General features: G+C 37.9%; 1 protein-coding gene across 1 annotated transcript in view; it reads right to left on the bottom strand.

The window, feature by feature from the left end:
• The window catches only part of TRPM3 (transient receptor potential cation channel subfamily M member 3), a 409,030-nt gene that overhangs the window by 103,510 nt on the left and 282,035 nt on the right, over positions 1-23,485 (bottom strand). The window contains exons 4-6 of the mRNA XM_058824044.1: positions 20,634-20,847; positions 17,438-17,562; positions 11,439-11,610 (exon numbers count right to left, since the gene is read on the bottom strand). Of these exons, the coding sequence (XP_058680027.1) occupies positions 11,439-11,610; positions 17,438-17,562; positions 20,634-20,847 (511 nt within the window). The remainder of the gene's footprint in view (positions 1-11,438; positions 11,611-17,437; positions 17,563-20,633; positions 20,848-23,485) is intronic.

Raw genomic sequence — 23,485 nt, 5'->3', positions numbered from 1 at the left:
GAGATAAGATCACCTGCCCATACAATCTGCATGCTCCAGTTCTCCAAATCACAGTTGCAATATGTTTACCACTAGAACAATTACATTACTAAGTGATCATAACTGGAAAAAAGAGAATGGATTTTGCTTTCACAGGATAATGGGAAAGAATGCTGGGTTTTATTACCCAGAAGTACAAGAACATCTCCCAAATGTCACTTCTAGTTCAAACCTAATTTCACATAGCTCCACTTTTTAGTCAGCTTTTCCTTTTCCACATCCCTTGTCTCGAGCATCTTCACTAGAGCAGAACCTCTTATTCCAGATATGCCATAGATAAGAGGGGTATTTCTTTTAGCCTTTCAAGAACTGTTACATAACAAAAGGAGAGAAACTTACAGATTAAAAAACAAAACAAAACAAAACAAAAAAAAAAAGAGAGAGAGAAAAGAGGTCAAAGTCATTCTACTCTTTTCTGAGCAGCTTTAGTAGTTTTGTGTATTCAGACATTAAGGGGAACATCCATTTTTTGGAGACTCATTACCAGTTCTATGTCTAAAGAAATCAATCTGATCTGGAAAGCCAATAAAAAAAAATCTAAGAGTATTTGCTGTGTTCTTGAAATTCACAGAACTAGAGGATTATGTGTGATTGAATGATACATAACCACTACTAATAAAAAGAAGCTCATAACAATTTGACTTATTTTTTCTTTTCAATTTAGTTTTTGACATTTCTACTATAGGCTTGGTGACTATCACAGAATCACAGAATTTCTAGGTTGAAAGAGACCTTTAAGATCATCGAGTCCAACCCATGTTGAGTTGGACTCGATGATCTTAACACCTCAACTAGATGATGGCACCAAGTGCCATGTCCAGTCTTTTTTAAACACATCGAGGGATGGTGACTCCACCACCTCCCTGGGCAGATGATTCCAGTATTTGACCACTCTTTCTGTGAAAAACTTCCTCCTTAATTCTAGCCTGTATCTCCCTTGGCACAGCTTGAGACTGTGTGCTCTTGTTCTGTCTGTTGTTGCCCGGAGAAAGAGACCGACCCCCAGCTCACCACAGCCACCCTTCAGGAAGTTGAAGAGAGTGATAAGGTCACCCCTGAGTCTCCTTTTCTCCAGGCTGAACACCCCCAGCTCTCTCAGTTGTTCCTCACAGGGTTTGTGTTCCAGGCCCCTCACCAGCCCCGTTTCCCTCCTCTGGACGCACTCAAGCGTCTCAATGTCCTTCCCAAACTGAGGGCCCAGAACTGGACACAGCAGCCAAGGTGTGCCCTCACCAGTGCTGAGTACAGGGGCAGAATGACCTCCCTGCTCCTGCTGGCCACACCGTTCCTGATACTGGCCAGGATGCCATGGGCCTTCTTGGCCACCTGGGCACCTGCTGGCTCATGTTCAGCCGACTGTCAACCAGCACCCCCAGGTCCCTTTCTGCCTGGCCTCTGTCCAGCCACACTGTCCCCAGACTGCAGCATTGCAGGGAGTTATTGTGGCCCAAGTGCAGGACTCGGCTCTTGGACTTACTGAACTTCATCCCATTAGATTCTGCCCATCCATCCAACCGTTCCAAGTCCCTCTGCAAAGCCCTCTGTCCCTCTAACAGATCAACACACGTTCCCAGCTTAGTGTCATCTGCAAATTTGCTAATAAAGGACTCTAAACCCTCATCCACGTCATCATAAAAATATTAAACAGAACTGGCCCCAGCACAGACCCCTGAGGGACACCACTAGTGACTGGTCGCCAGCTGGATGCAGCACCATTCACCACCACTCTCTGGGCCCGGCCATGCAGCCAGTTCTGAACCCAGCAAAGAGTGCTCCTGTCCAAGTCGTGGGCGGCCAGCTTGTCTAGCAGTATGCTGTGGGAGATAGTGCCAAAGGCCTTGCTGAAATCCAAATAAACAACATCTACAGCCTTCCCTGCATCCACTAGGCGGGTTACCTGGTCATAAAAGGTGACCAGGTTGGTTAAACATGACCTACCCCTCCTAAACCCATGCTGTAATTTCCTTTTTATTTTCTTGCTTCCCAAACACAATTTAAAATCACTACTATGAATTTTATTTTGTTTGGCTATGTTTTTTGCCTTTGTAGTTTCCATTCATTCTCCTTGGTCTCCTTGTTATGTTCACATCCATTCTGCATTCTTATCTTTATTATTTTCTTTTTGGTAGCCCAATCACATTTTCACTTCCTCTCTGTCTCCTTCTGCTTAATCCATAGTCTTCTTTTATCTCGTCTTTGCTAGTGATTGTATTATTTTGTCCCAGTCTGTTCTCCTTTCTCTTCTGCTCTACCTTGATACTTTAATTTTCATGTCTATTTGTTCAGTGCTCCTTTCTCACCTCTCTAAATCTACCTACTGATGTATCTGCCATCCTGCCAGACCTGACATTGAAGAAAAATCTGTGGACCTGACACCTGGAGCCATATCTTCATTTAATAATAGACTGATCCTAAAAACTTCTCAAAAGGAAATTCATCATGGTAATGAGAAAAGATTTGTGGTATCTTCTTTTGATTTTTTTACTTGTCTTTGCAGAAGCATAAAGTTCAGAGTCCTCAGAAGAAATGTGACATGGGAAGGGCCTATGTAAGACTCTGCCCTGGGATTTGTGAGCCTTACAAGCATCCAAGCAACCACTTGGATAAAATGGCAATACATAGTTCAAAGCTGGCACTTCAAGTTCAAAGACACACACACACACACACACACACACACACACACACACACACACACACACACACACACACACACACTCTCACACACAGGAACCTTTGTGGATTTCAGTCAAAACTTACCCTATCTGTTCTTACAGTCAACTGCTAATTAGGGCAGCACCAGAGGACCTAACAAGTTTCCCTCTTGGAGCTCATCACCTGTAGGCAATTGCCCAAGAGACACAGGAGCAACTACAGTTTCAGAAATTCTCACATCCTCTCTGATCTCCCCTGATACTTTACCTGGCTCCTTTGGATATGACCACTACCACATATTGTATGCAGCACTTTCAAAAGCTATCGAATTGTAACATAACCAAATTCTACATTACCTCGTATGACATATTGAGGTGCTTTTCCTTGTAATATTTTGCTTATTTTTTAACATATTTGTCTCTAGAAAATCTAGAAAATTATCCCTTATTCTCACCTGTTTCAGGAAACTACAATAGGTGAGATACAGAATAGCAGAAATTTGGCAGAAGTGGATTAATCCTAAAATAATGTTTCTTAGTTTTGCAGCTTTATGAATTCAAAAAATCTAAAACATCCAAAAATTAGGGAGCTGAAATCACCTGTACTCTTTTTCTTCTATATGAATCATATGAAAACACATGTTTTAAACAAACTGATCTGTTTAAAGTCAAGTTTGAGAAAGGAATTCATAGATCCACTTGCATGGATCTATTGAGTGCTTCAATAATGATTTGTAACCTTGTGCTTTGTCAACCCTTTATGAGATATGTTTGTCTTCAGTGTCTGATCAACAAACATCATGATGCTTTTCATGAAAAAAACCCAAGTTTCCAATCTCTAACAAAATCTGAAATGAGTCAAAACTTCAAGAAGTTCTGGGGTTTACTGAAATTTCACAGTAGTCAAATTTTTGATTTTGAAGCAGACTTCTTCTCCTAGAAAGTAGTCTGTACCTAGATATGTACTTATGAAAATGCATCTAGGACTGCACAGGACATGAAGGAAAAATCTGAATCAAATGAGAATTCCAATGCATTTGATGATGATGTAATGGTCAGAGAAGGTGCCAGTGATGACAGTTGAACGTCCCTTTGCCTCCCCAGCCCCCTTCATATATTCTCAGGCATAGGATGACAAAGGGAAGTCCACGGGTCACATGAACAGATACTGCTGACATATTATACTGTCTAAACTGTCTTCTCTACCTAATCAAATCACCCAGCTTTTTCTATCAATTTCTTATTCAGAGGTAATGTTTTTCTCACAGGCCTACCAAAACTCAATTACATTAACCAACTCTATAAAGAAGAAAGATTAAATACAAGGTCACAGGTTCCAATGCCTATTGCCTGTCAGTTTTTCAAACAACATACAGGTAGAGCAAGCCTTCAGGACCAAATGGAATGTTTAGAATGAGAATAACTGCGGCATGGTAATGAACAGTACAATTCTACATTTAGTCCTCTGTGGTCTGGGAGACAATTCCTCCAGAAATGCACTGCTCAAAGGAAGAGTATTAGTTGCACAGGGTGGATCTACACACCCTGAGGATTTGGTGTGGTCATCTTCTCAGAAATATTAACATGCTTCAATGTGTAGGAATGGACCTAGCAGTGTAAAGTGGTTCTTGCAAGCTCAAAAAGGCTATAGAGTATACAGGTTAAAAGATTCATAAAAGGTTGAAAAGTTTATGAAAGATACAAAATAAAGCAAACTACTTCAAACTTTCTGATTTTTTTTGAAGGGGTCTATTTCTACTTAAACACACACTGCCTTTACATCCTCTGGCTCAATATTCTTGTTTCAAATATGTTTTTGGTTACATATCCATATTTTTACATTATTTCTGGTTCTCCTGGAAATGGAATTGTTAAAAATCTAAGAAAAGAGCTTTTTTTTCTTTGCTTTTTTATTTTTTTCCAGATAACTCTTTCTGAAGAAGAATGTGGTAGCTAATTTTATGAAGAGAAAAGAGTTTTCAATAGCAGAAAAAAGTCTTCCCTCCTCATTAGCACAGCCTCGACTTCTGCTAGCTAGGTGACATTACATATGCTTGTTACACTCATTCCTCATATTAGTAAAGTCCTTGGGCTCATTTTGTTCTTTTCACCTGCCTCTTTCCTTCTCTGAGGCTATGTCTAATACTATAAAATGTCAGAAATCTAGCAAGTATAGGATCATCTTTTAAATCATTAGAGGAAACGTTACATCTTCTTACATTTTAATCTGTGATGGTAGCTGTTAACCCCGATTTGAACATCACTGCTTTACTGACTGGACTCCATCTATTTCCAAAGCACATTGTAACAATTTTAAACCTCTGTCAGAGAGTTACAGAGAATGGAAAATTCTGGCAGTCTTCTGACGAAGATTTTAATATTTTGATGTACAAAGCCTTCAATATAAGTAAAATATCTGAATCTAAAAATGAAACGCCATTAGCAGGTGGTCAGTATATTTTCAAGACATTTGTCAGGTATGCAAATATCACACAAAGCTTTTTCTGCTCTTTGAACCTCTCACTACATTGCCATTTCCTGACACATTCCTTCCTAACACATGCTGAACACAAATTTTATTACTGACCAATATGTGGTATAAGACATGAAATGTACACAAAAGACAGACAATGATTGTATGTTTCACCAAATGGTCATGCACACACAAGAAGATGCCATGAGTGTGTGCTATGCTGCAGTGTGGTGGGCTATGCTAGCTTCTGTGTCATGTCCACATTCTGATTCTGCTGACAAAATTAGATGTGTTCTTTTAAAACGTTCAACATTCTTATTAATTCACAACACCTTTCATTCAAATTAAAAGAGTTCATACATGCAATGTGCAATGTGCAATGATCATTATATATATAAATAATCCCTGTCCTTGTCTGGCTCCTCTGCTCCAGTAAGAGCGCTCATATGAAGAAGGAAAGTAAGCATTTGTGATGCAAGTGCTTGGCAACCGTGCTGTAAGCTCTTTAAAGACTTGAGAATACTTTGAGCACCAATAAAAAGTCAGTTAACACCAACAACTATATCATGTGAAAGGAAGGCCATAGTGCAAACAGAAGGAATGAAATTAAATGAATATTATAAAACTGCAAACATGAATCTGGAGCCAAAAGGGACAAGCTTTAGGTAGGATTTTTGAAGATTCTGCAAGTGCTGGTAGAGGCCCTTTATATGTAATATGAAGTAATTCTAGATCACACTTGTTAATGAGAAAACATTGTTCTGTGTAATCACAAAATGAGCGAAACCCACGGCATGTCAACCTATTGGAATTTGTTTGAAAATGATTAACAGACCTCAGATCAAATGTATTATCTGAGTTGCTACATTGGTAATTACTCTAATCTAACCATCTGTGGAGTAGCAGGAATGAATATTTTATGACTTGTAGCTTCCAACGCACATTTTTGTAGACAGATTTCTTTTATATTTCTGGTTCAAGGTACAACTGATGTGCCTATTGCATTACTCAGCAATGCTCTGCAGAAATGGTAATGAAGTACATCTTAGCAAATGACCAGACCATTCTACAGCTCTTTGGAAAAATAGTTTGCTAGTGTCCAGGAATGTTATAATTGCACAATTTGCAATAGGTAATCTCTAGTAATTACTTCATTTATTTCCTTTCTCTGTTTATAGATTACATCATCTGTTTGGTGACATACGAAATTCTTTTTCTGTATTGACCACTAGTACTTCCACAGGATGGGGAAAAAATAGACTAGCTGCACTTCCACATCTTGAGTGATCATAAGATATGCATTCATTTTGAAACCAGTGACCATACTGGTGAAAATTATTCTGTCTTTTTTATTTTTCTCCAAAAAGCTTCTTTGGAAACATTTCTTTGCACCATTGTGACCCATTAGAAAGAAAGTCTAAGTATACAATATTTTGGAAAAAGCAGTTGTAAAGGGTATAAAAAATTTACAATGTACTGAAGACTTCTCAGGCATCAGGGAGAAGAGAAAGAAAAGAAGAAAGTCCTTGTATTCATTCTGAATAAAATTTAGCATTGAAACATAGCACTTCAGAATGACTCCAACCAAGCAATAGTGTAGACAAGATGACATTGAGGGATGCACATGAACTTTAGAAAAAGAATAATTAAATCAGAGGCTGCAACATCATGGCAGACTGTGTCCTGAGGATGGATGCCTAATGACTTTTAGTTATTTTTATAAAGATAATCAATTAGACTTCATTGTTTTAAATGGATTTTAGGTCTCAAAGACAGTAAGGACTTGTATGATATTTAGGAAAATCAAGTCCAAACTTGAAAAATCCCACATAAATTGCAGTTTTTCTGTGTTAATTCTTAAAAGGCAATTCCAATGTAAATTATGGCTGTTCAGAGTATCTTTTGTTCTTGCAGAAAACCATATCCTTAGGTCATGGAGTTAGGGTTACAGTGAGTGCCCACTGTATGAATGTGAGGCACCAGCACACTCTTGGTGCACACGAAGCATGCCAGGCACTTGGGCTGCATTAGACCAGTGTGCCAAGTGTGGGCCCTTACCCCATGCTCACTCTTTCATCACTAGCAGGGCTGTAGCTGCAGCCCTGGATGCAGGTTTGGGCTACCCATGAATGATGAGGAGAAACTGGCAAGGATCCAGAGGAAAGATGCATATACCTAAGGAGGAGAGTTCGAGACAGCAGTGCTTGTTTAACCTTTTGAAAAGGAGTCTAAGGAGTTATCCTATACCTGTTCTACAACCTGCAGTGATGTTAAAAAGGTGTCTGAGCCATATTTTTCTTGATAGGGTGAGGTTCTCTCAGGGGAAAATGTCCAAAAGTAGCAGTTTGTGAGCTTCAGATAACACGCTGGTGATGGGGCTGGGGAAAGTTTGTAAACCTTTTGCTGGAGTCCTTATAGATTGGAGTAGGTTGAATATTAATATAGGAGGAAATCAGCTAAATGAAGGTTGAATATTAATTACTGGAGGTCATCAGCCAAATGAAGCTATAGATAAACTTACTCAGCATTGCAAATACTTCTCTTTGAGAAGAGACTCACACTGGGGACCTTCAGAAGTCAGTTCCAGTCTATGTGTAATCTGTCATTCTACAGACAGCTGTGAGCTGTCTTGTGTCCAAGGCAATGAGACAAAGTTTAGTCTCTTGAGCAGTTCCAGAAGCAGTGAATCAGAAATCAGTAAACTGGCAGTGGTGGATTACATCAGCCTGACATGCCATGGATCCCTTCCTGCCATGGAACAGTATAAGGAGAGCCCAGAAATGGAAACACAGCTGCCCTCCAATTTCTGCATCTCCCTATCGAGCTGGGGCATTTTATTGTGTTAAAAATCTCTATACCCTTATCCTGACAATCTTCTGCTCATTAATGCAATATTTCTGAACACTATGGACTCCTTATTTCAATGTAAAAACTTTTACATGAGCTACTGAATTAACCATGTAATGCTATATAAATAAACTCTATGGCAGAGATAGTTACAAAGATATCTTTCCTTCCTTCCAGTGTATATCTTCAAGTGATCTCTGTTCCTTGAAAATTCTGCAAAAAGTCCAGGACCTAAATATTTTTTGAATTGGAAACCAGAAGCATTTCTGAATATTTCCTTTTGATCTTAAAACACTATTAGAAAAGTTCTTATTTTCAAAATTTCATGCTTCAAAATGATGCACTTTGAAATTCCAGGACTTTGAGACAACTTGAGGCTCACTTCAAGAGATGGTTGCTGGGCTGTGTTAAAATAGTCTTCCTTTGTGAAAATAAGAAAAACCTGTGCTGAGCATTAAAGCATCAAATTAACCTCCAGGTAGTTGCTCAGCTGAGTGACTCTGCGCTGAACTTGCAGGCTCAGGGCCACAAATGTCACTTTCTGCTTTTCCAAAAACTATTTTTTAGTTCCTGAGTATTTGCTGAGGACAAAATAAGAGCAATACAAGTGGTAAAACCTAAAAAGGTAGTGGAAAACAGAATACTCAATAAAATATTTTCCCTAGTGTTCGTAAGGGGCATAATTGGAGATTCTTCTTCTTCTTCCTATTATTATTCCTGTTCTTATTCTTATTTTATAGTACACTGATTCAAGACATTGGATACTGCTGAATTACTAATAATGATGCCATATTAGGAATAAAAAAACCTAAGACTAACAGAATATTTAAGACTATCTGACATATTTAATGATCCAATTTAGTCTTAAATTTTATAAAAGAGACTGCCACTACTGTAGTCTATATGAAGGGAATGCCATTTTCTGAGTCTTTAATATATGAGAACAAGTTTAAAGCTTGAACTATATGTGACCCCAAATATCCAGCAGAGCTATCACTGCACTGGAAAAAAACAAAGTTAAAGCAAATGAAAACAGATAAGAAGAAATGACAAGCCTAGCGTGTCAAACTCAGGCAGGCTTAAAAATAAGAATAAAATCTACTTTCAGCACTACTGTTGAGGGGCAGGCTGTGAAATAAAAAGTTATCAATTGTTTACGAGTTCCTAAATCTGTTCTGTTTTCTAGAGCAGACTCTCTTTTTTAGTGATTAACTAAAAATTGCACCTTTTTCTGAGCCTCTCACAAAGAAAATTGTGATGCTGTCAGTATTTTTCCTCACTCCACATGCTTGCCAGTGGAATATGGTAAGTAAAGACATACATGCATGGCTGCACAGACTCCCATTTGGATAAAAATCCCTTGGCAGCAAAGCCCAGTCATGCACAGGATGGAGGATCTACATTGCTCTGCTATAAATAAGGGTAAAGAAAAGCATCAGAAATTGGCCATCTGTTTGGCTGACCCAACAAGGCAGGTGGCCTTTCTCATCCATATGGTCAACTTCCTAATAACGAGAGTGTGGGCAGGACTCAGTCACCGTCTTTTAAAGCAAAGAAAAACAAAACATTGCAGAAGCATTTTGGATGCCACTGAACCAAGATGTACAAATCTTATTGGCAGGCTTCTTTTTGAACAATTTTTTCACGTTTCTATTTTGAGGAAGTGCTGTGAGATCCAAGTATCTTTGTGTTTATAAGAGAGAAAGGGAGCGAGTGGTTAAATGGTGGACAGTCTCTGTCACAGAGGAAAGTGAAAAAGGAGGGTGCTTACTTTTGTTTGTGGGGCATACTGCAGAAAGAAACCAGAGTAGAGAAGTTCTTAATTTTTTTAGATGTTTGAAGAAGTCAAGCAAGCATTTGACTTGAACCACCAAAGTTTATAGTTTCATCCATCACTTTTTAAAAGATAAGCCTCTTGACCAAATCTGAATTTAGTTAAATCTCTCTAAAGAGATTTATTTTTTAAGATAAGATTTTACCACCAAAATGTTGTGATGTAAACTATAAAAGCTCACATATTTCTTTTAAATGCCTTCAAAATAACTGCTGTTTATGCCACAATCTTATGTATTTTCATGATATGCCATTTATGGCATACAAAAAAAAAGTGCCTTTTTGCTGCTGGTCAAGCAAGGATTAGATTACACCATCTTCATTTTCTAAGGAAGCTCCCAGGCATGCACCCACTGCTTATGGTGCATGCATTTTGTGCATATCTATATAGTACTCTGAGAAAAAACAATTTAACTGTGATAGCCTAAAAACAATAAGCCTGTAGTGAGTGGAGTTCATGCAGTGCTGTTGAAGGCTGTAAGTGGAACAACATTTTAATTTAAAGATTGTATTCATCATACAGAAAACTTTATCAAGCATGAAGAGCATTCTGATTTATGTTCACCCAATTGCGCCTGCCTGTAATTCCTTGGCATCTGATGTCTGAGAGCTAAATGCTTTTCGTAGTCTCATTCCAGTTTCATGTACCTATGTCACAAAAAGTTTCACCCTTCCCCAAAATTGCATGTTTCAATATTAGCAGAAAGGCTGCATATGATCACTTTTGAAAAACTAGATCTGTTTTATTCCTAAGGAAATCTAACGGAGGCACAACACTGATGTTAATTTGCAAGACCAAAACATTAATTGAAATTAAGTCCCCATCTCAAAGCATGTGTACACTACATCAAGCATCAAGCGTGGGTACACTACATAAATAATAATGTTAGTAGTGAGATATGATATTTTATTTTATCCATGCACAATGCTTACTTAGGTGATTATTTTTTCTTTTAGGTATGAAAGTAGTACATGAAAAGAAAAAAAATATAACTTTGAGAGAAAACTGGGGCTTCAGTCTGGTCTGATGTGATATCATCAGAGTTGCAAAAGATGAAGTGGAAGGAACACCTAGGTTCATAACTCAGCTTCTGGCTTTGGCTAATGACAGCTGCCTAGGAGAAACTAATAAACACAGTGCAAAGGTACAGCAGCACTTTTATGGAACACTCTCACTGCCTATAAATATCAGTGTCTCTTCAACCTGGAAAACATTTTTAATAAAAAACTCTCCCTTACATTTTGTTACCCGTTTCTGTAACTGTACTAATTTCACCTTATTCTTTACTAAATGAAGGAGAACCTAACTGTACAAAGTTCTAAGGAAGAGAGGCTACCCAAGACCTCAGCGGAATCTGAAACTTAGCAAATACTGCTTGAAACTTAGCAGAAACAAATCCAGTTATTTCTGCTGTGCAGTCTAAAACACATTGCACTCTTAAATATAATTTTATTTTCTTTGTTCATTATTTGCTTTCCTTAGATCATGGTCACAATAGACAGTAGAACCACTCCCCCAAATGTGCAGAATTATTGCTTCTTTAAACTGAGCGGTTTTTGCAATTATAAAGCAGTACAAACAACATGTTACTCACTTGTATTTATCTTCTGAAGTGAAATGTGCTTTTCCAGGTGTCTACGAAGCTTTACCTCTGCTCCATATTTACCAGTAGTACCATTGTCAGCCAAAATAAAATGAGAATGCATGCTGTTGAGCACTGTCAGCTTGCTCATGGGATTGGACATCGTCTGGTATGGTCGGACCACCTGCATTTTAGAGACAGAGGAAAAAGAAGGTACACTTAACAGAAGAGCGTCTGAACTAAATAAATTACAAGATATGAGCTGACAAGATGAAATAAAAGAAAAAAAAAATCAAAATTAAAGTACTGCACTTGAGTACTACTGTCTTTTGTGTGTAAAGTAGAAAATGACCTTAACACTTCCCTTTCAGATGCAGACGTGGCTTAAAGGTTTTCCATGGTAATCTGTTTCAATAGTATCAATGTTCACTGCTTCCTTTAAAATCCAGCTAATGCTCCAAAGGTCTGGGTGCCTACACACACACTGTACACCCTGTCTGATGCTGACTATCTGGACAGCTGGTGTAAAATCTCACCTTGCTCTGACTAAATTCTTTGATTTGTCCTTCACAGACCCCACCCAGCATCATGCCTCCAGTGCTGGCTCATGCAGAACCACCAGCACAGGAGATACACAAATACAGGTGAGTTCCCCTCCTGGAGAGGTGTCTACATGTTATTACATCCCATTTTCAATTTTCTTGGAAAAACTATTGGCCCACTCCTAGCATCAGTGAAAGGGCAGTTGTGTGTGTTGACAACAGCTCTAAAAATTTTCTGTTCAATGGGGAGCTTGCTTCACTTCCTTTGATTTGACTTCATCAGGAGAAACTGTGCAGCAGACTGAGTAAATTGCCACAGAATTATCCCACTCATAGCTACCAGACGGACCAAATAATAGCATGGGGCCACATATGGCTGTCAGCTGCTTTGGTGGGTGTCTATTGACATAAGCAAGACTGTGCTAACACAGCAAAAGAATTGGTGTTGTGTCAAGGCATTCTGACTGATACTTCAAAGGTTTTCTAGCAATACTATTCCTTGCCTTTCTTATGTATGTCTTGTCCTTTTGGAGAGACAAAACAGAAAATCCCTAAAATGAAGTCCTAGTTGAAGAAGTGATATAAGGACTTGTTAGAAAACTCAGCTGAACTATCCTTCATTTGCAAGGAATTTTTTTCAGACTTCTGATATCATTAAGTTTTCAGATCTAGTGCTTTTAATGCACAAATATGTACACTCAAAATCTGACATAGATGCTTGCAGACAGAAATATAATAGGTTATTGATTTATTCCTAAGCTTTTCTCTGTAATTCTAAAGACATCTCCAGTTGAGACACAATTCTTTAAAAATAATATGTATTAGCAATTCTTTAGCCAGAGATCTCTCTCTATATATTATTTTCATTTGCAAATGTCTGTCTAACTTTGATCAATTCTTAGCCAGCAAGGAGAAATACACAAACTTCTTTAGCTGTTATAAACTGTCATGTAAAGGGTACTCTGTAAGCTCTTTGTCCTGCAAAAGGAGGGAATAGAAGACCTGGAGGGCAGCTGGCCAACAGCACGGGAGTGCACTACACTCTGTGAGAACAGGTGATAGCTCTGGCTCAATTTTTTCTAATGCTGTTTCTTTAGGTAACCCATTCATAGCAATTTATTCTACAGCTGCATATGACTCAGCAAATATCAGTACACTGCTAAAAACCTTCTAACTGTGACATCTTGATCTGCAGCTCCAATGAGCTGCAGTACTGAAGCCTTCATATATTGGCTCAGTAATGCTGCTGCAGGACAGATTAGGAAGCTATGCTTTTGTTCTGCACTTAGGTACAAGGTGAGTTACATTATTAATAAATTTAATGGATGCAAAAATGAGACTATAATTATTTTCAATTGAATTGTTCACAGCATGCACAATTCAACATCTGAATTATTTTTTTAAAAAATAAATTTTTCTTAGACCACACTGTGAGACTTTTCCTGAGAAAAGGGTAAACAAAATCTTCAGGAAGTAAGAACACACTAGGCTTTGAGCTACTTCCTTGAGGTTACTTGCTCTTCCACAACGCTCAGCAGATTTGTGACTTCTGACTCTTGCAGTTTCCATTCCTCTGTTTTTTTTTTTCAATCCCTTGCATTTTACAAGCAATTTAAATAGTTGGGAAAAGCTATGACTTTAAGCTGTGCTCTCAGCCTCTTTTTACAGATATAGAATTGCATGACAGTTTGGGCTGGAAGTGACCTTAAAGACCGCTCACCATGGGCAGGGACACCTCCCACTAGACCAGATTGCTTAAAGTTCCATCCAACCCTGCAACAAGAATAGGGAGAATAGGGAATAATGTCCCTTGACATCTTCCTCTGTGGAGATGAAAGGAATAATTTGTGCTCAAGACAGTCCCTCCAAATAGAGTTTAATGAATGTGACAGCAGCCATGCCATGAAGCAGTATTCATGCTGCATGGGCTGAGGGAATTCTGTCAATAGGTAAGTGGCTGGGCTGACCCCAGCCCTTGCCTTTGCGCCCTGAGGTGGCAGCGAGCTTGAATGAGAAGCATTGCTGATCTCCTTAGATTCTCTGCAGGCACATGACACTCAACACAGAAACTTGAAAAATCTCTCAGGGTAACTCACCATGACAACGAGCCTGCAAGTGCCCTGTGAACCAGTGCATGAATCTGAGCAGTCTATGTGGAGGCAAAGAGTTTGTGACAAACAGTGAGCTCAAAGTAGTGATGGAAAAAGAAAGAGATGCATGCCTTGCTTCCCAAGGAGCGGCAGCTGTTGTTCAAATCAAGCCATTTCTGCAGCCTTGTTCCTCTGGAGCATACCAGGGAACGGAGTAGATCCTGATTTAATGCAGAGGTTCCAGGACCTTTTGGTTCATGCTCAAAAATTCTCCACATATGCTACAAATATGGCAGTCTGTATCTTTGCCCATGGTCTCCTACTGAGGTGACTTGGAATTAAACCCAAATGAGGACTGAACAGACCCTGAAAATAGAGACATTCATACTACAATGACTTACAAAGTGAACTCTTTTAGAAGGGAGAATGGTTCAATGTGTAGGAAGAAACTTGTTTATAATCACAGTTTTCTACAAGACTGAGCAAGCCACTTTGCTTTCTCAGTTCTATCAGAAGATATGGGGAAATAAGGCAACTAACTCCCTTGTGTCCTTTGTTTCTAAATTAGAATCTGAGAGTGTTAAGAATTGCACTATTTTCTTATATATTGCTTTCACAGTACTGGAGTAAGACATGTATCTTTAGGGATCTTTAAACATCACAATATAACAAATAGCTAACAGCAATAATATTTCCTTTAACTTGGTCAGTTTTCTTTACGACTCTGAGGAAGTCCCCCAGGATTCCCAAAGGCTGACTGACTTGGAAGGGCTGGTAAACACAATTAAAGCCTTCAGCTCTGGCTCCTGGATCCATAAGGCTGAGGCATTAGCAGAGGAACACCTCTGCTGAGCACAGGGAGGCCACACGTGCTGGGGCACCTGCAATGACCACAGCTCCCCCTCTGCACCCCCTGGCCCTCCAAAACCCATGACCACAACAGTCTTCTGCCTCTATCTGATGCTGGAAGGGTATGTTTTCATAACTCTTCAGTTCTGATCATAATTTAACTAGACATAGTGCATATAGGCATAAATCCACACTGATGCCAGAGTTCATCAAGTCTTTTACTACTGGTAGACTTTTCCCCCCCCTTGTATAATCCTTTGTGGCCTTTGTTCCTTGCTTAATGATGATTCATTTTACATGCTGAGGGTACTATTTACATTTCCCCTTCTCGGTTCATTTCACAGCATTCACCTCTAATGAGCCAGTCAATATAGCACACTTTGATTTTTAAAAAGCTTCCAAAACAGCTTCCTCACCAAATGCTTCTAAAGAAACTGCATGCATTCAATAAGAGAGAAAGTCCTTTGAGGCACAAGTAACTGAGGAAAGCTGGGGGGAAGCGTGGGAAAACAGTGAGAAGGAAAAGGTAATTTTTGTGAAGGCTCTTACTAAGAAGATTTAGTGACATAAATGGCCTACCTCAAGCTGTGTAATATTCTGTTTGACATAGGTGTAAGGGATTTGGAATTGATTAGAGGGTGAAAAGCTTACAAATATTTCAGTGGACTAAAGTCTTCATAAAACAGGCTGATGAGGTAATTAAATGGAAGATGAAATTTGATATCAGTAAGCATAAAGCAGTTTCATTACATGTGCATCAGAGATGGATAAAACCAGAAGTGCTTCAGCATTACATCATGCCATTGATCAATAATTTCATAAAACTATTTCGGCCAGGAGGTTGAGAGAATAAATTTTATGTTGTCTATCAAAGGTAGAGTTTGAAATATTTTTGTCTTAGTGATGACCCTGTAATTGTAACCCTACTGACATACTTGTGTCTGCCTTAATAGAAAACCCTACTCAAATTAGTTGTAACTTTATATTAAACTTTTTTCATTTTGTATCTGATGATCAGAGTAAGTTTTAAGTCTTTTATGATGTAATCAGAAAGGCTTTTTTTAAAAAAAAGTTGTTTATTTTAAAATAAAATTACCGTAAAACTTATTGGTTTCCTGATAAATTGGAAGGATATTTAGAGGAATGCATTGCTTAAAGAAATCAGAAGTCAGGGGAGTTGCTCCACTTGGCTGGAACATCTGGGAAATCAAGGGTATTTTTAGCTTTTTCTGCAAAAGAAGGCTCCAGATTCCCTTAAACAGGCAGTGACTGCCTCAGAACTGAGGTAAGTTTGCAACAGGAGGAAAAAAGTAATAAAGGAATAGAGATGTTTGAAAATTCATGGCTAATTTTAGGTTTTTCTTAACTTTGTTCCTGTTATGTTTCCAGAACCCCATGCCTAATCACTAAAGACTATATATTTGAAAATGATGTGTACATTACGCTTCTTTAAGGAGATACAACACATCCTTGTGATTATCTTTTCCTGCTAATTACCTTCTGCACTGCACCTCAGAAGAGCTCATTGGTGACTCAGTATTACTGTGGCAAAGTCTGATCATGCTTTTTTTTGGGGTATTAGAGCACAAAACTCCATGCTAATAGACTTCCCCCTAAGAGTTGCACTTTCATAATGGATTGCAAAAAATTCCAGTTGGATAATTTTCTTTATAACTTCATTGTAACTCCCCTGACTTAAGAGATACTTGAATCTTCTTCCCCTTCCCAACTTGGACATGGATACAGAACATACAGAGAAGAATGTGTTAGGCTAATGAAGACCAGGAAGAAGTTCTTCATGCAGATTTAAAACTCCTCCACTCACAGTTAGTCACTAGTTCTCAGACAGATTTCTCAGGAATGAACCAGAAGAGAGAACAAAATAGGTTCAGAAAAGTTTCAGATAACAAATAACCAGTGCAGACGAACTATTCATTCCTTTAAAAATTGAGGAGTTAATCTTACTGTATTACAATATTAAAAGAGAAGAATGGTGTGAAAGAAGAGGAGAAACACCTGGCCCTGTCCTTCAGAAAGTGGCTAAAGGTGAATTATTTGAGGTCGCTCTTATCTACAACACCCAATAGGATCTTTCAAAATTACATTAATAAAAATTTGTGGAGGGAATATATTCTAAGGAGGATAGCCTGAAATTTTGAATTTGAATTGAAACCAAGGCATTATAGTATTGTTTGAAAATAAGCCAGATTTCAAGTTTTGCAATCAGTATTTTCTTAAGCACCTTTCCGGGTTCATAGAGTTCTAAGGATGAAGCTTTGATATATTTTTAAGAACAGCTTTTAATGAATTGCCCTGATAATTTATTTTTAAATAACATACAGTACAGAATTTTTAATGCTGCCATGGCAAAACCTGCCATCAACCCTAATGGAAAATCTGTGTATATATTGACTTTTTGCTGCAGATAAGATTTCTAAGAGAAATTGCTAAGTGAGGGATGGAGAGGACAGGAAAAATAACTGGAAGATTTATAGATATTGGAGGTCATCCATGTCTATATAGGTCTTACATCTTTGCCGATCAGATCCTCTTGGTTTTCCACAATCCCCCAGGGAGCTATACCGATGGTGCAGATCTTCCCTCGAGATTTTGAGGCATGATCTTTCAGGGCATCTCCAACATGCCGAATGACCCCTGGCAAAGAAGGAGCATAAAACAGAAATTCATAATTATGTCTTTTTCGTTCATTATCACATGGATTTTGTATAGACCTGTTTTTTTTTAGGGAATACCTGTGCCTATTGGTACAATTAAGTAAAACTATGAATACAGTCCTATTTCTTATTATTAATTTCCTTGAATCTATTTTATTGAATCCAAAAATTACTAAATGAAGTAATAGGAAAAAATACACAGCTTTAGAAAGAAGAATGGAAATGCTGACTGTTCACTGCCGCTTATTTGTCTGCACTTGTGCTCATATGTGCATGCAAGCATTTGTGTATTTCCAGGCACAGAAAGAAGCATAGGAATTAATTGTGCTCCCCGCCCCCCAACTCCCTCAGAAGTGCAGCTCGTACACAAATGCTCCCAATCAGGGATGGAAATGTGAAAACATCATTATGCTACTCTGTGATGAAGCTATTCTGCCACTCTTTCCAAACAAACTCAGTCACCTGAGATAGCTCCCAGCAGAGTATTAGTACCCACCCTGGGAATCAGTGAAAAAACAGAAATTAGTACAGAGAGAATGGCTACTTCCCAGCATTCTTCCAAGGGCTTCTTGCTTACCCTAGACCAGCTTTGGCAGTGTTTCAGTGGTATCTCTGTGCAAAGGACAAGTGTCATTTCTCCTTTTTTTTTAAAATTAAATAATATTTTAAATTATAATTTAAATATTTTTAATTATTAATTTAATCTACGTATTAACAACTATTTTTAGAATGTGGCTGCACTGAAGCAGACCCGTGGGTTTGCTGCAGATGGTATCTGATTTTCAATTGCTGAGTTTCCATGTTGTTTAAATTTCACTATTTCAAGATGACCAGATAGAAATAGGATTGTTAGGATTTTGGTTTTAGTTTTCTGAACTGTAAATGACTGTAAATGTAAGAAAACTCCCCACAACCTAACGCATCCTGTGTCCTTGAGTCTAGTATTATTCCTGTGGTGGAAGGTTAAAAAATCCCAACCCTGTATACCTGCCATCAGCTATGAACTAAGCTGTTATCCAACAGCCTGAAGGATTTGAAGCAGAAAATCTGCCCAGACTTCAAAAATTTATCTTGTTTAGAATAATCAATTTTCAGCATGACATGAATATTCAGAACAACATTCATGTTTATAGCCAGGTATGCTCTGTCTCTCCTATGTCACTGATTCTCAGTCCAACAGGAGTATTTCAGCACACTTCAGTTATAATTTTCATTAAGAGAAACTCAATTTTAATATTCATCTTCAACAAAAGAGACTGTACCAAGAAATTCTCAGATTTTATGATTTCACAAATAATTTTCAGCTATGCAGTTTGAAAACCTAGAAATTGAGAAATCAACTGCTTTCCTCCAGAAATTAAAGACAACAATGAGAGATTACTGACATTGAAAAATTTCTTTTTAAATAGTTTGTTTTTAAAACAGCAGAGAGACACTTGCACTACATTGTTTTGTCTAGGAAAAGCAGTCCTTTCTAACAGCATTTATGATGACTTTCCTGGTTAATTTGTATTGTTTTGGCATTTGCAAATATGAGGATTTGAAAAACAGTAGGAAGCAGTTATGCATTTGCCAAGTACAAGTGTTATCATCTGTCCTTTTTTAAAAAAAAATCTATATTTTGATTTCTACAGTTGCTGTGGTAATCAACTGCATTAAGTGTACAACACGTACACTTTTCTGATGTTATTTTAACATAAAGCTTACATCTATCTTTCCCATCACCATGACAAGAGTGTCTGACAACTAATATAATTACCACTAGATTGCACAGATCAAATTTAATCTGATTTTATTCTTTATTTTAAAGAGATATGAGGCATATTACATTTGTGTCTATTTCTCTAACACTCCAAAAGCTATGCCTCTTAGCTTTCTTCAGGCACCAAGCCTGCCAGAATTCAAAAATTCTTTGGACAACATTCACAGACACATGGTGTGATTCCTGGGGCTGTCCTGTGCAGGGCCAGGAGCTGGACTCTTTGGTCCTTGTTCGTTGCTTCCAACTCAACATATTCTATGATTCTGTGCTACTTGTAGTGCTGCTGTGATAAAACTGAGTACTGCTTTAAATCTGATGTGCTCTGAAAACCAAGTCCAAGATTCCTGTTAAGCATTTATATTCAAATATGTAGGAGTTGATCCGCCATGCACTAAAATTAATGATAGAATGATTACATTGTTTTTCAGAGACAATAACAAGATACACTCTTACTAAAGTAAAAATTATAGCTTTGTTACTGCAGCAAATGAGAATGACAAAAGAATTTACAAGTTCATGTCCTAGCTCAAAACCTTTTGCAATTCTCTGTAGCAGAACTTTTTTGACTTTTCCCCGAATCTCTCCCCCTTTCTGCCTCCTCCAGGGAGGGTAACTGAGATGTCAATGCCACAATTTTCTGTCTAGGGATCTATGTTTTGCAGCTTATTCCAAAGTGTACATGCTGTCTACTAGCAGTGCTGGGCCAGCTGCTGTCTTGCATCTCTGGGACACGTGTTTGGTGTATCACAGATGCTCTTTGACTAGAAATGGCAGATATAGCTCTTGATGAAAATGTAATAGCAAAAAACTAGGTTGAACTCTCTACAAGTAAGGAAGAAGTTTCCCACCACATCCAAAACCCAGAACTTTTTTCCTTTAATGCTTTGGGTCACCTGACTAAATAAAACACATGTCCTTTCTGGATGAAAGTGTTTTCGGTTTTGTGTAATAAGAGCTGGACTTTGACTAGTAGTCCTTCCATGCAGCTTACAGCTGACCTTATAAAAGTCTTCCTTGGTGATATACTAATACAATTGCCTTGCAGAAGGTTTTATTTTCAGCTCCAAAGTGTGCTTTTCATACTGTAGTGAACCTTTTATTCTGTTTTATACCTACCAGCTGCCAGGTTGGTATGAACTTTGCATTTTCTTGTTTTCAGATAGTACAGAAATTACTAAAAAATAAAACACAGAATGGCTTTCTAATGTCATAATTCCTACTTTCCCCACCTTTTTTTGTGACGAAGTCTCTTAGATGCCACTGTGCTTTTTTTTCAATGTTGCTCTTACCTGTGTTTACTCCTCCAGTGAATATCCATGCTCCAGTTGTCATTGCAGCCTTAATAAGTCCTTTTCCAAAGACCTGTTTGAGTTTTGGCTGAAGTTCAAAATTCTGAAGGCCCCCATGCACAGAGATGAGAAGTTTGGGGAGCTCAAGTTGCCACTCTTTGGTCATCAGATGCAGAAGAAGGTCAGGCTTTGTGTCAAAAGACACACGTACATACTGCAGGAACAAGGGCAACAGTAGAGAGTAGAGAAAAGAAGATTGGTTATACCCACTGGTTTCTAATGTATATTATCTGTGCCCAAGAGATCACTTTATTGATGACAAAACCAGTAACTATTTGCTAACCTGATGATTTGTTTCCTAGTTGAGAAACAAGGAATAATGGAACACTAGCACTTCACAGGCTGGACAATTTTCTTTGTTTAGGAAATTAAGAAATTAATTGTTTTAAAAACCTTAGTAGTGTTTGAAAGATTAATGTTTACAATTTATAAATGCAAAAGCTGGACCAAAAATATAAGAGGTCTGCCAAAGGTGACCTAGGTAGTCAGGGTCACAACTGTATTAACTTACACCTCATTTTCAAATTACTGAAGTCAAACCCTCAAAAGGTAAGAAATAATGGATAAAACCCCATTCTTCAAGCACACATAGGTTTAAACTGAGCAAAACTACCAAACTGATACTTTCCAGATGAAAGAATGCTAACTATGTACAATTTCATGATCTTGCCTTAGAAAACTCTAGATCCTAAAAGAGCTGTGAAACAAATTTTTGCATTTCCAGTTGCTGGCTGTTCTGCGCTACACATGCAGCAATTTGTGCCAGGGGAGATCATACCCATCTGTGTGTGCTCAAAGATAACAACTGCATTCAAAATTCTTACAGGACTATTGTGTCGCACAAATACATGTCTCTCTCTGTTACAAGCCTTTCTCCTGCTCTTTCTGTTGCTGTTTCACAAAGCCCATGACAGGGCACGTAATAATTTTTTGATTTCTAGTTACGTACCAAAAACGGGAAAAATTCTTTCTATATTTGCTAAGATCTGGAAGACCCTCTTAATAAAACAAAATAGGTTGCAGAAAGCACTCGTCTGTCAAACTTCTGATTGAATCAATACCTATAGAGCAGCTTCAGCAGTCTTTCCCTTGATGGGTTGTCAGCACAGGCATCAGGTGCACGCCTTGGTGTTCAGCCTGTGGAATAACTTATCCTAATTTGTTTAATGCAACATGCCAGGTAGTATAATATCCATACATATTTTGTTATAATTTTGTCCCTTTTTGACACATCTAATCAGTATTTCTTGCCGAAAGTTCATGATCTTTTAGCAAGAAAAATAAAAATAATAATAAAAACATATGATAGTAAAGTGGTTTCCTTTCTAGTTGATTAAGAAATAAGGACCTGACATTTTCCAGAGGAAACTACTAATAAACAGTATTTTTTGCAAGAATGGGTTGTTGCACAGTAAACATCTACTGGTAACATTTCTGGAAGCAGAAGCCTGTTTGCACAATTAGTTGCGGGGGAGTGCAGCCAAACTGAAAGCTGATTAAGAACTTGGGAATGCACATTCACCCCAGTGCACCAATAATGTTCTCTACAGCAGCCAGGGAAACCCACAACAGCTACTGGGCATAAAAACACAGTGTTCACGTCTGTCAAGCTCATTAATATAGATGAACTGCCTCCTCAGTAGCTACTCGGGCAATTTCCAGTGTGAAATAAAATCTTGTATGGCACCTGATCCCACTGACTAGACTGAGACATTAAAAGTTTTTAAATTGGGATTTCAGGGTTGTCAAAGTTTTAACACACCAGAGAGTGTGGAATAAGAAGAATGATCCTTTTTCCCCTTTTCATGTCTTAAGGGAGATTTGAGGCTGCAAAGGGCACCTGGAGGTGTTCACAGACAGCATCCTTCATGGGGCCAAAATGAAAACTCTGTTGGTCAAACTACAGAGCCTCTGGTTTGGAATCACTGGTACCTCACTCTGCTTTGTGGTGAAGACAGACTGCAAGTCTTCAGAAGATAATTAAGGTGAATTCATACTGGTAATGGCCATATGTTGAAAATATGTTGAAAACATGCCGTTGCATCATCTGGGATGATGCTAAGATGAAGGCACAAATGGCATTAGATGTGTATTAACTAATCTGGACAGTGACTACTTTTTTCTTTGTTTTTTTATTCTTTAGATTTTTAAAAAAATACCTCAGAATGTGTGATTTCACTGTCCCTACCTTCTTAAGTCTGTGTGTTACTCTTCTTATACATGAAGACCTCTGAATTCCAATAAATATAAATCTATAAAGTGATTACAAAAGAAGTATTTTCTTGCATTTATTTGAAATGTAGACAATTTGTATTAGAAGCAACTGCTTGCTTTTTATACTACAAGAAAATCCCCTTTACACTTAGTATAATTTTACTTTACAAAGTGGAAATTTAATGAAAAATAAATATCTAAGGTTCTTTCATGTAAATTAAAATTTAAATCAAGTAAGATAAGATTTAGTGGTTTAGAAGTTTTTGGTAAGGATGCCAAACATGATTTTTCTTTTGTACACAGCATTCAATTTTTATGGCTATTTGAAAAATTTTTCTCTTAGAGAAGGAATTTTTAGTTTGGCATACTTGAATTTACTCTTTTGCCATTACTTAATAGGTTAGCTATAAGTAAAAGAGAATTCTTCTGCCCTATTTTTAAAAGTTTACATTAAGTTATAAATCTTACCTTTAAGGCCACTTTAGCCTGTAACAAAAATTCTTGTCTTCCAATCTTGTAATAGAATATTTATTGCTATCAGATTTTGCTTAGAATGTTAATGAGTATTTCTTTTGTTT

This window comes from Ammospiza caudacuta, chromosome Z (genome assembly GCF_027887145.1).
Source record: "Ammospiza caudacuta isolate bAmmCau1 chromosome Z, bAmmCau1.pri, whole genome shotgun sequence".
NCBI classification, from domain to species: Eukaryota; Metazoa; Chordata; class Aves; order Passeriformes; family Passerellidae; genus Ammospiza; species Ammospiza caudacuta.
The sequence above is the reverse complement of the archived record's forward strand: the minus strand, read 5'-3'. Positions and strand labels throughout refer to the sequence as shown.